The sequence below is a fragment of the Dermacentor variabilis genome, chromosome 9 (assembly GCF_050947875.1).
Source record: "Dermacentor variabilis isolate Ectoservices chromosome 9, ASM5094787v1, whole genome shotgun sequence".
NCBI lineage: Eukaryota > Metazoa > Arthropoda > Arachnida > Ixodida > Ixodidae > Dermacentor > Dermacentor variabilis.
In genome coordinates, this window is record NC_134576.1 from 129,792,573 (window position 1) to 129,805,068 (window position 12,496).

The 12,496-nt window shown below is 44.2% G+C and overlaps 1 protein-coding gene across 1 annotated transcript in view; it reads left to right on the top strand.

Annotated features, from left to right (window-relative positions):
• Window positions 1–11,895, top strand: part of LOC142557494 (ubiquitin carboxyl-terminal hydrolase 19-like) — a 37,954-nt gene extending 26,059 nt beyond the window's left edge. Inside the window, exons 18-25 of the mRNA XM_075669389.1 lie at window positions 955–1,098; window positions 2,411–2,531; window positions 3,831–3,942; window positions 5,341–5,441; window positions 6,633–6,675; window positions 7,470–7,698; window positions 8,269–8,435; window positions 10,522–11,895. Of these exons, the coding sequence (XP_075525504.1) occupies window positions 955–1,098; window positions 2,411–2,531; window positions 3,831–3,942; window positions 5,341–5,441; window positions 6,633–6,675; window positions 7,470–7,698; window positions 8,269–8,435; window positions 10,522–10,829 (1,225 nt within the window). The 3' untranslated portion in view covers window positions 10,830–11,895. The remainder of the gene's footprint in view (window positions 1–954; window positions 1,099–2,410; window positions 2,532–3,830; window positions 3,943–5,340; window positions 5,442–6,632; window positions 6,676–7,469; window positions 7,699–8,268; window positions 8,436–10,521) is intronic.
• Window positions 11,896–12,496: the final 601 nt, after the last annotated feature.

A 12,496-nucleotide genomic window follows, 5' to 3' on the forward strand; every position in this document is an offset into this window, starting at 1 on the left:
TAGAGCTCAAGAAGCCTGATGTCATGTTTGTTTGCCTATACACAGCTTATCGCCCTGTTTCTCATGGTATAACCGTGGGATTTCACCCTTAGCAACACAGTGATAGTGATGAAGTGCTGCTTCTACTTTTAATTTATTGTGCTGCCTTTTCACATCAGCTCTTTTTGAAAGGGTTACTCTAAAAAGGTAGTTGGTCTTTAGAACTAGCATTTGTCAGTTGTGTCCCTGTGCCTTTTTTAAAGCGAGGCTTTCCTAGCATCACTCTCACACTTTGGTGTCCGTTTCTCCTTCTAACCCCTATCGATTGTGCAGCTGCACACCGAGGTCTGACACGCTGATCTTCTATTGGCTTACACACTGCCTAATTCCGACCACACATCCTGCACTCTTTTCGTGCCCTTACCATTCATGAATACGTAACCAGCGGTGGCCGACTGTGGTGTTTGAGTAAAGGTTGTGCGCTACATATGTTCTCTTAGTTCACTCAATGTGATTTATGATGCATGCAAAAAGTAGCAAGCAATTTAAATGCATGGAAATCATCACCACAACTTCATTTTGCAGTAGCAAGACCAGTTGCACTTTGCAAATGACTGGTTGAAGGTACTCTGAACTACTGACCAATCAGAAAGAGGCAACTGACTTCATCAGACTGCAGAATACCTTTTCTCTCAGTTGTGAATGGCACCCCCTTGTAAGATCCAGACGGTTGCAGAACCAGAAGGAATGACCTTAAACCATGAGCAGGCCCTAATCTGTACATACATATTGAGGAGACTTGTACATTGTACACACCAGGCGTTTTGTTTCAATGCCCCGTTTTGCAAAACTAAGGAAGCTTTGCTTACATGGACAGACATCAGGGACGTTTTCCACCCAATTTTGTTTTCTGCTAAACAACCTCTCGGCAATTTAGGAGAAGTGCAGTGAACATCTTAATGTACCGGTGTGCAGGACGTGCCAGACCAACCACTGGCAGCAGCATAAGAGTGCCTGCAAGTTCTACCCAGAGCTGGTAGGCCTGCCTTTCGTGCTGAGCATGCCTGCATCCCAGGCGACGTACCAAAACCTCTGCCGTCTCATGGAGGCTCATTCGAGGTACGTTTTTACCCAATTTTCATGCGTTTTCACAACCAGCGTGTTTGTGAACAAAGAGCACTGAGATGTGTAGTGCTAGAAAAAGAGTAACAGACAACACTTTTTACTTTTCCTGTTTGACCACGTTTGTCGATGGTCGTTGCCCAGCAACATTTGAAAACTTGGCCACGTGTCTCAATCTTGCCTTCCGAGGTGATTGTTGTCAGCGGAATTTGGTGAAGTTTTCTTTTTCGCTTGCACTGAATGTGACAGGAGCCATGCCACACTTCCGTGACATCATGCTATGCAGCTAATCTGCAAGTTTTATTTCTCCAATTTGTCAGAGTAGCTGTGCAATGCGCTGACCTTTACTCTTCTTCTTCTTTTTTTTTTTTTTTTTTTTTGTTCTAGCAATTTTAAGGCGGATTTCCAGCATATTACTATTTTGGTTTCTTTCATTACAAATAATTTTTTTTAACATCTTCATTCAGTAGAACGCTTGGCATCCTTGTTTCCTTGACCCGTCATAGCGGCTCAGTGACTGTGGCATTCTTCCGCTAAGCATGAGGTCGCAGGTTCAATCCCAGGCACTTGGGCGGCATTCTGAAGGGGGCAGAATGCAAGAACACACATGCACCCAGACTTACATACACATTAAAGAACCCCAGGTGGTTGATATTAATCTGGCTCCCCGCCCACTATGGCATCTTTCATAGCCTCAGTGTTGCTTTCGGACATTAAACCGCACTATAAAAAATATATTTGTTTCTTGCTTGGTTTTTTTTAGAAGTAATAAAATCTAACCATCATAAGTGCGGCTAGTCAACAGAGCAGTGAGTTTCTGTACAGTCTTAAGCCGGTTTCAGTGGCTGTCGTCGACAAGAAGTCTGGACTAACCAGCAGACAACCTTGCTCAGTGTAAACAATGTGGATCCAAAGATGCGACATTGCTGTGAAACTTTAATTAAAAAAGAGTGGCTGTAACTGCAAAATCATTTTGTGAAGTTAGAACAACAATGCAAGTACTATGCTCGTGGAATTTATGCCTAATCATTATGCATCCTTTTGTTTCCCTCGTCTCCAATTTGTGTTACATCGGCGCAGTTTTCGCTCTTGTGCTTGGATCAGTTGTCCATGCCACCTTTGTAGACCAAATGCGTAGCAGAGTGACATTGCACTCTCAAGTAACTGCATTCGATGTCCTACTTCAAAATTTCCCTGTCACATTTCATTCCGTGAGCACTGTTACATGCATAATGCAGTTTTGCTACTCTGTGCAGCCTATATTGACCAATTATTATTTGCTTTTATTTGTTTTACTCTTTTTGTTCAGGCATTCTGTGAATGTCTTCCAACCACCCGTGGAGTCTAGCAAGCGCACGTTGGACGCAGCCACGGCCGCAGCTGCCTGCAACAATGAGGTGGCTGACACTAACCAGGAAGTTGAGATTCACGTGAGTGCTCGGCTCGGCTTGAATATCACTTGCCTGTATTCTACCCTCGCCGAGCAACCAAGATGTGTCATTAGGCATGGGGACATTTGTGGAACTTCAGGGAGAACCAGTGATGATCTGTGGCACTATATACATAAGTAGAGTTTTGTAGTTTACACAAAGTTCTCATGTATGCTATATAAAATAGCGGGTCCAAAATGCATATGCACAGATTGCATGATCAGCTTTGCGGTCTATGCATGCACTGTCTTTGGGATTTAGCATTACATCTTTTGCCTGGCTAGTATTAACAACGTAATGGGCCAAGATTGCCTGCTTTGAACCAAAATCAGCCTAGTTACTTGCTTTTTGTCACAGCAGCAAAACATAGATGGTAAAACTAGCCTTTGCTTGGTTTAGTCTCTCATTGAGGACAAAGTACTGGCACCATTTTGTCATCATTATTGAGTTGAGCCATCTGTTCTGATGCTGCCAGACCTAACAAAAGATGCCACCATTGCTGCAAAAGTGCTTTGATTTCTATATACCAGATGGCTTCAGGGCATTTGGCAATGGCCATACATTTATCATGCGGAATGCTCTACTAAATGTCTCCTCGCCCGCTGTAGTTTCTTAGTGGTTTTGGTGTTGCGCTGCTAAGCACGAGATGGCGGAATTTAATCCCAGCTGCAGCGGCTGCACTTTGATAGGAGCGAAATGCAAAAACACGTGTGTGCTATACCTTGGATACACGTTAAGAAACCCCGGGTGGTCGAAATTAATCCGGAGTCCCCCACTATAGTGTGCCTCATAATCATATCGTGGTTTTGGCACACGAATCCATATTATGAAATTTCAAATTAAGTCTCCTTCAAGACATGCATAATAGCGTAGCCATAATAGCCTTTTCGATTGCTTCTACTTAAAAGCCTGGAACGCTATACTAGAGCTGACTAATTATGTAACTAGAGATACTGGAACTGTGGCTTGTTACATTAGTTCTCACTTGTGGTTTTATGTGTGCCTGATGTTCCTTGTGAAGCATGGCAGTTCCTATGGGGATCATCGAACCAGAAAGCACTAAATGCTCTTTCTTTCCTCTCTAAATGCCGACTAACCCTAAACACCAGCTTGGCCAAGGATAAGTTCTTCTGGTAGTCTTCATATTTTCGTGTACTATTGTTTATTTCTTGTGGCTTGTGGCAAAATCTGGCTTTTCGTGTTGTCAATACTTGGAGGGATTTTGGGCGGTATTTCGAAGTTTGCTAGCATAGTCACGTGACCTGAGCTATATTAAAAGTAGCCGTAACTTGGACACAGGCCGATGCCGTGAGCCAAGGTGCCGGAGACAGCAGTGGAGCCATGTTCACGGTGACCAGTGTGAACACCGAAAACATCGCCAGTAAAACTGACTTTGTCCTTGAAGATGAAGGTGAGCATTGCGAGGTTTCCAGTGCCTTTATTGTCACTGAAACAAATGGAGGTGACCCTAACTTACTTTCGCCTGAGCTACTTTTTTTTTTTTTTTTACTCGTTGTAGCAAGTTGGCACATGACGTTCGCACTGGTTCCTAAACCCTCTTGTGGCATTTGTGCCTCCAGCATGTGTAATCACACAAAATTTTACTCATAATAGCAAGGTATACTTTGGCAATTTATTTTTTGGTACGACAGAAGCAGCAAGGTGAATAAAAGATTCCAAAGACTGCCATGACGAAACAGCAAAAGGGAGGGTTTGTGGAGGCGATTTATTGGCGCCGGCCAGCCATAGTGCCAAAGGCTCTTCTGAGCAGTGGTTAGATGCAGTCGCTCGTGCCAGGCATGCTAGCATGTTATTTATCTCTCTATACATGCTTGTGAGCCGTTGTCGTCATCACCAGAGCAGGAGGTAGCGGTCATGCTGCCACACGTTAAAGGGACACTGCAGAGAAACAAGTCAGTGTTGACTGGTAAAGTAAAATTTAAAAGCTCTATTTTTTTGTATATTTGGTGGCAATAGGCTGGTTATTAGAAGAGAAAATGAAAGTCATAAATTTCTATTCCTTGAATTTGGCGCCAAAATCCCGTAATTGGCATACGTCAGTCTGATGTCACAAATTTCAAAGTAATATTTTTTGTTTTTTTTGGTTGGCAACTGTGGTGCAGCAAAAGCTCGTGAAACTCTTTTAAGTTTAACTGTCAACTTTTTTTGAATTCAGTGTAGTCCATGTTTACCAATAAAAATATAAGTAGGCCCGTGCAGATGCCATTAAAATTAGTGATGGCATGACAACCTGGTGCGAGACGTTCAAGGCTGCATTACCACCAGTTTTCGTTTTGATGCATTAGCATCGGGCGTGTCAAAGTAGACAAAAGTGTACTGTGTGTGAAGCCGGTCACAAGGCAGCGGTAGAAAGATGATGAAAGAGCTTAGAAGCTTGGCAACTCTCCTGCTAGCTTAGAAGAGCGTGGGTAGTTTAAAAGCCAGTCAGAGCTGGGAAGAAGGGAAGGAGAGCAGCACAGCTGCAAATGGGCCTACGAGGGAGGGAAAGGGTGGTGGAACTGAAGCATCGTCACGTCAGTCTGCTCCAGACCCGTGTCAGTTTCACTGAGCTCCTTGAAGAAGCAGGACGTGTGTCAAGTGAGCTAAAATGATCTGCGAAGCTAAAGGGGTGCGGTGTAACGCAAACATTTACCGCCAAATCGCTACTGGACGGGCAATTTTCTCTTGTGAAAGCTTAGAGAAGGCTTAGAGCTAATGCAAAGTTTCTGTTTTGCCGCTGTTTTGCCGGAGTTTTCGGGCCATGCCAATGAGCTTTCTATATCTTTTTCTCTCCCCGATCTCCGGTTAGGGAATGAGCCTTTGGACTTCAGCGGAGTGATCCGTTTGGCTATGGACTGGAAGAACGACCAGCGTCAAGGCAACTACGTCCTTGTCGAGTCTAAGGAAGTGGTAAGCAATTGGCTGAGAGACCTGGACCTGCATTTTTGACCAATCAGTGGACCACTCTGAGTATGCTTTGATTATAAGCCAATTATTTTCTTGTCAGATACTTTTGACTACATTGACAGCTTCCTGACTGCTCTAGTGCAGCAACGTGGAATGTACGTAGAGACTGGAATCTATGCCTGGAGGTTGTTGACTGGTACTGTAGCCCCTGCGAGTGAAGTCTCATGACCGATGTGCTTTGGAAATTCCCTTACACTTGATTTAGCTTTCAGCTTGCTTGTGCAGAGGACAAACGAAGTAGTAAGAAGTTAACGAGGTGGTAGCTGTGAGTGGATGAGTTTCCCTCCATTTCAGACTGCGCTTTGCTCTGCTTTCGAGGCTATTGGCTGCACCATTAAACTTTGATATAACGAAGTCAGTAAAAACTGCAGTTGTCTTTGTTATATAGAAATTTCGTTTCATTGAAATTTGATCTTTCATGCAAATAAGTTCACTTGCCGTCGCTGATCGAGTTTTTTTTTTCTTACACGGAAGGGGCTGCAAAATTTTCTGGACTAATTCGGCAGTCGGAAGAAGCTAATTGGAATGAGAAAAATGATCATTGTTGAATTTGAGAGTGGCTTCATGTGTACACTTGATCACGTTACTGCGAGCTTGCTCCCCCTGCCCCCCTCCCCTTTCCCCTTGCTTGCGCGGGAAGATGGCGCTCCTCAAGCTGCCATCATTCTCAGCTCGCCCTTGCACGCTTTCACTCGCACCTAAAGCATACAGTGCAAGGGGTGCGATAAGATCTTATCGCACTTGGACTTTGTGCGGAACATGACGCCGCTTCGCCTTGGTGGCGCAATGTGATATTTGAGAGCTGCTTTCTCAAGCAGTCGCATGTAATTAAATCATTTGCCGATCTGTAGCTGTGGAACTTTCCATTTATTGTCTCAGTATTTCATTGTAGTGGCAATGAAATTTCGTTATATCAAAATAGTGTATAAACACTTTGCCATATTGAGGTTCAAAATACACGGGTGTTCTGTGGACAAGGGGTTATAAAGAGATAGATACTTCATTATATTGAGGCTTAACTGTGTGTATATTTTGGGGACCTTTGTCTAACATACATCTGCAAGTGCTAAAGCTAACAACTTTCGGAAGGTAATCCTGCTGTAACATTGTGCTCGCTCATTTGCAATTTTACAGGAGTACTCAATGTCCAACGACGACCGCGACATGTCTGTTTATGGTGAGCCTGCATTTGTTTTCCTACATTACATGTGTAGCTGTTCAGTTAAACACCGCACCACTCACTCTACAATGCACAGTTTTGTCACATGTTAATGCAATGCCAGTGGGCTGCTACATGTCAAAGACAAAGAGGTCTTTGCTCAGTGTGTGCTGGTTTCATTCGTACGTCTGTGGTATAAGGGCTAAGTGTAGGGCTAATAAGTAATTTGTGATGTGCAGTGGAGCACAAGGGCAGCACGATGAATGGATAGAAGTGATGTAAACACAGCGCTTCATCACTTCTCCTCTGTTGTTGTGCTACTGTATTGCTCTAGCTGTAGATAGAATCAAACGGACCTGTTGTATCTGCTAATAACCAGGTCCACATGTCGTCTGCATACGTAGGTGCTGTTTGGAAGTCTGCTAAGACAATTAGACAGTCACCAGCCCTGCAGCTTTGCCGACGTTGCTTCAGTAGTAAACACTAGTCATTTATGCTCAGATTAGGCAGTGTAAGATTTCTTACAGTTCGCCTTTAAGTTTCCTTTAAGTCATTTAGCAGCTTCCTACAGTCGAACTTCATTATAACGAAGTCTTATCAGCCGCAAACATAGGTTTGTTATATCCAATATTCTTGATAAGCATATATTTTTTTGCACACTGGCATGAGTGAGACTATTTTAGATTTACTTTGTTGTATCTGATAATTTGTTAAATCCGTGTTCGTTATATTAAGGTTCAGTTGTATAATCGGGGCTGCCGTGGTTGCTGAGTGACACCTGTTGCCGGCATGTTTCCGTGTCCTGCTCGCAGAGGAAGATGGCATCACGCTAGACCAGTGCCTGCGGCTGTTCACGGAGCCCGAGGTGCTGGACCCGCAGGAGGCGTGGTACTGCCCGGGCTGCCGTGAGCATCGCCAGGCTACCAAGGAGTTTTCCCTGTGGCGGTTGCCCGTCGTGCTCGTCATCCAGCTCAAGCGCTTCTCCTTTACCCGTTCCATCTTCCGCGACAAGATTGACAAGATGGTGGAGTTCCCCGTCTAGTGAGTGCTCTCTTGCTCTCGTCTCGCATCGTCGAGGGCATGCCGAGACTAGCCAACCTCAGGATTTCGAAAAATACAGTCGCCAAATGATGATTCGGACACGACAGGGACCGCCAGAACGTCTGAATAATTGGGAGTCCGGAATAACGAATTAGCCCGAATAACGAATTAACAAAATGTGTTATAACTGTAAAACAAGATTCTCTACACGTCAATGAGAATTACTCTAAAAATGATCACAAACTTAACTAGAATGGCGTAAACAAGCTAAATAACTACACAATGTACATTTAACTATACAATAACTATACATATTAAAGAACACACAGTATTAGATGTTACAAAATGTAGTTTCCTTATACAGTCTTATGTCTGTTTTTAATCCTCTTTGTGCTGTGTATGACTACATTATTATTATTTTTTTTTCAATTAGCACCAAGGACGAGTCTCGCTCATCCACATGTTTAGGCGCTCTTTCTAACAGCTGGTCGAATCCATTTTGACATTCTTGCAAGTTGCCCCTAAAGTTTTTTTGAGTTTTCCCCACACCTGCTCTCTTTTTCTTGCTAGTGGTCTCAACATGAGCCCTTACTACTGTGGTCCCGGGAGCAGCGAGGGTCCCCCTCCCATATATGACCTTTTTGCTGTCACCAACCATCATGGTGGCATGCTCGGTGGCCACTACACGGCATTCGCACGCTGTGTCGACCCTGTGGACACACGCCTGAGCGAGATCGGTCAGTATTGTTTTCCATCTTTCAGTGCAGCATGTTTAGCGCAAGCATAAGGAGACCTTAAAGATTTGTCAGCTTTGGTGGAACTTCAAAACTTGATATATATATATATATATATATATATATTCGTTAAATGAAGGTTTAAGCCCTCTAAAGCATAGGAAAAATATTGCCAAGAGCCAAGGCCTACCTAAATAATTTACGTACTGTTATACTTGCCTGTGTGAAGCAGTTTCTGTTCCAGTACACTGGAGGTGTACATCGCGAATGAATGAACGAATGAATGAATGAATCCTTTATTTGTCCCAGTCACTTAGGAAATGGATTGGGACTTAGAAAATAAATACAGTAGAACCTCGTTAATTTGAACTATAAGGGGGACTGGAAATTTACTAGAACAAAACGGAGTTTGAACTAAGAAGAGTCTCTTTAAATATTGTGCCCAGTCAGTTGTGCAATACAGCGCGCAAAACCAAAGCTACCACTGGGCTCGCATTGAAAAAGTTTATCCATCAGCATGCGAAGACATGTGCTGGATAAAGCCTAGGTTCCGTATAAAGTCCAAGTATGATAAGATTGTGCCTTGCTTGCCGTTTGTTGTGGATGTGAGCAAAAATGTTCGACAGTGAGCCGAGAAAGATGGTGGCTTGATGAGCGTTGTCCTCCCGCATGCCCAGTGTTGCAGATGACGTGATCGATCGTGCCCTAGGAGAGGGGCGTAGTTGAGGGAGCAGTAATGTGATCAAATGTGTTGTTCTAGGAAGGAGGGAGGGAGGGAGTGGGGCAAGGGGAGTGCGTGTGCATAAACTTACGCACGCTGGGGGCTCTTTGCTGCTTCGTTTAAACTGGAGCGGAAAAGAGATCATGTGCCACTCTTCTTGCTTCAGTTCGGTCTCAACTTCCCGTGCTTCTTTCCTCAACGGCAGCTAGCAACAGATCAAACCTTTGCCTTTGTTTGAAGTAACCGTTAAGCGTTTTTTGGAGTTTGAACTCGCTGGAGTTTTTCGCTATTCAAATACATAGGACTTTGCCGGGACCAACAGAGCGGTTTGAACTATTTGTCAATTTAAATTTAAAGAGATCTTGAATTTTGGGGTTTTCACTGTACAAGCACTCATCACACAGGGGTGGCACGCAGGCACTATTGACGTCATGATACATTAGCAAACCTGCTAACTCTCCTGAATTTCCCATAAGTATCTTGAATCGAGGCTCATTCTACAACTTTACAAATCTTTCGTCAAGCTTTACGAAATATAAGTTTTGTTTGTGAAGAAGTCTTACTTCTTGATCTCCGATCTCCCACCATACCATCGGAAATCTTCCGATTCTCGAAGCACACTAAAGGGCACTTACATTGGGCAAATTTATTCAGTCATGTTCCTGAAACCTGTGAAGTCGGCAACAGTAAGGTCGCTAAAAAAGTCGCTGTTATCTAAAAACATTGTGTTGCTTGTCAATTAGTGCTTTTCCTCATTTGTTGCAGCTTGGGTTCTGCGTCTAAACTTAAACCATAGTTAATAAAGTGCCTGTGTGTTCTGCAAAAATGTGCATGCTCAGCACAAGCTTCGAAAACCTTCAACTATTGGCCAATAGCAGCCGCATATGGGAATCCGCTTCATTGCGAAATAAAGCATCCAGAAGAGAATGAGGAGCAGGCTTCTGCTTTGTAGAGAGCGCTTAAGAGATAGGTTACCTCGTGTTCCGCTTGCAAGCTCCATGCGCCACGTACAACAGCAAAATTGGCTGAGATGTTCACAGTAGCGTATGCTATCCGCAGACTGTTTTTTCACCAAGCCTGAGCAGTGGTTCAAGACCCCTTTAAAGAGTCCCAATTGATCAAAGGCAATATGAAGCTCATCACTACAGCATCTCTCATAGCCTATGTACCGTTTCAAGACAATAAACCCCACAGCTTGATTTGAAACTTCAGATTGCAGGCGCATGGGTGTCTTACAGTGAGCAGCTAGAGGACAAAGGTAGACCAACCAAGTCTCACCGCAATTTCCTTGCTGAAAAATGATAACTGTTCCACAATACAGCGTTGGGTTTAGCGTTGCAGTTGCAGTTAGCTGGCATGCTCTTTCAGGCTGGAGGCTGTTTGACGACAGCCGCGTCGTCGACGTGTCAGACCCTCGCGTCGTGACTTCATCGGCGTACATGCTGTTCTACCGACGCCGGGGCGTCCCGTTCGAGCTGCCAGCCATGGTGCCTCGTGCCTCGCCCTCCGCCTCAAGGCTCGTGCCCGTGCAGTCGCAGAAGCTCGTCAAAGATCAGGAGAACTTGCTGGGCCAGGAGCTGGCCTGCCTCAACGACAGCAACAACAACAGGCACACCTGTGAGACGTCCGACGACTCGGCGATGGACGAGGAGGAAGACATGAACTGCCCTGACTGATCACTGGGGCTTGGGACGTTAGTGACCTCTCCCCCTCCCCAACTTTAGGTGGTCTTGAAATTGTTACTTTTCTTCTCCTCTATGGGGTGTGTTTTGTTTAATTTCTTGTTCTTTTTCTAAAACACCTGCTTTCTGCAAGCAACGTTTTCTTACTGGAAATGTACGTAAGGCCTAAACAAGCCCCGGTGGTGCTGCGAATTCAGCGTGGTGTGAATTATGTACAACCAGTCAGTGCAGGGAGGCGGGGTAGTTGGTTGCTGGAACTTGCTATCATGTGTGCGGCACAGACTTGATACATAACACACGGAAAGGAACTAGTAGACTGGACGAGCTCTAGTCAAGGCTGGAGGAGCACTCTTCCAGCCTTCTTGTTTCCTTTTGCGTGTGTGTAATCAAGTCCACGCTGCAAACATGAGTGCAAGCTATCTTCTACAACCGGCTCCCTCTTGGGCTGGTTTCAGACGACAGGCAATTCACAGTATGTGAATGGGGGCTACATCGAGGTCTCCCAGCAAGCTTTTCCGAGCACAGCATGGCGTCAAAAAGACGGTGGATCCCTGCCTTGTGAAAGAGACTTCGAGAGATTGTTGGTACAATTTTATTGGCAATGTAGCACCTCCTGTTATGTTGTAGTAAAAGTAAAACTTCACAGTTAATTCATGACAGAAGGCCATACTGGCTTTGTTCAATATACTCGTGAGGTAGAAAAAGCCCTCATACCTGCTCAGAGCAACAACATACATTTTTGCTGGCAAAATCTTGCGGGCAAGATGTTTTTTATTATTATTATTATTATTCCGATGCAAGGCACCACCACGCCACGACTGTGATAAAGATTTGCTTGCAGAATTTTACATATTCTTTCATTTGTATGCTGTTAAAATTGCTGCCTTCTTTTTCTTTTCTTTTTTTTTTTTACAAAGCATGTATGGTTAGGTGAGCAGCTTCGTGTACTCTTTCCATTTATGCAACCACCTCATTGCTTGCCACAAAAGTCTTGGAAGGCCAGAACAAGTCCGGGTCCTACGTGTTTATTTATAAAGAAGTTCAGGCTGGGGGGGGGGGGGGGGGGAGGGGTCATATGTGACTTCATGCTCCAGAGAGATCCCTTGTGAGCTGTATAGCATTCAAGAAGAAAACGCACAGCTTTGAAAATGCTGCATAGTTTTTTACTAACTATTAAAGAATGCTGTGCCATCATTTTTAATATAGTCATCACTTGCTGATTTAGCAGTGACAAGAGGCATTGCGTTGAGACATTTTTTCAGCTCATCAGCTGAAAAACATCATCATCATTGTATCATTGGCGTTCCTTCTTATGCACAAAGCAGCCCTTGCTGCTAAGCATAGTAGGAGTTGATGAATTTATTTTCATTATATGTAAAGATTGAAGTAACACTCTCGTCTTATTTTGTGATGAACGCAGCGTGACACTTGTGGAAAATGTGCTCATGCAGTTTCATGTCAATTGGCATTGTTTGCTGGAAGGGTAGGAACTGGTTTGGAAGCTTACTAACTGCATGCTTTCATAACAGGAGGGGGGGGGGGGTGAGAAAACTAAAACAAAAAAGAGACGAAAGATCAGTCTTTTCAACTGTTACACCAGTGCCACATGGGGCACTTTAGATCGCATTCGAGCCCGATAGGTATCGAATTTCACAATCACT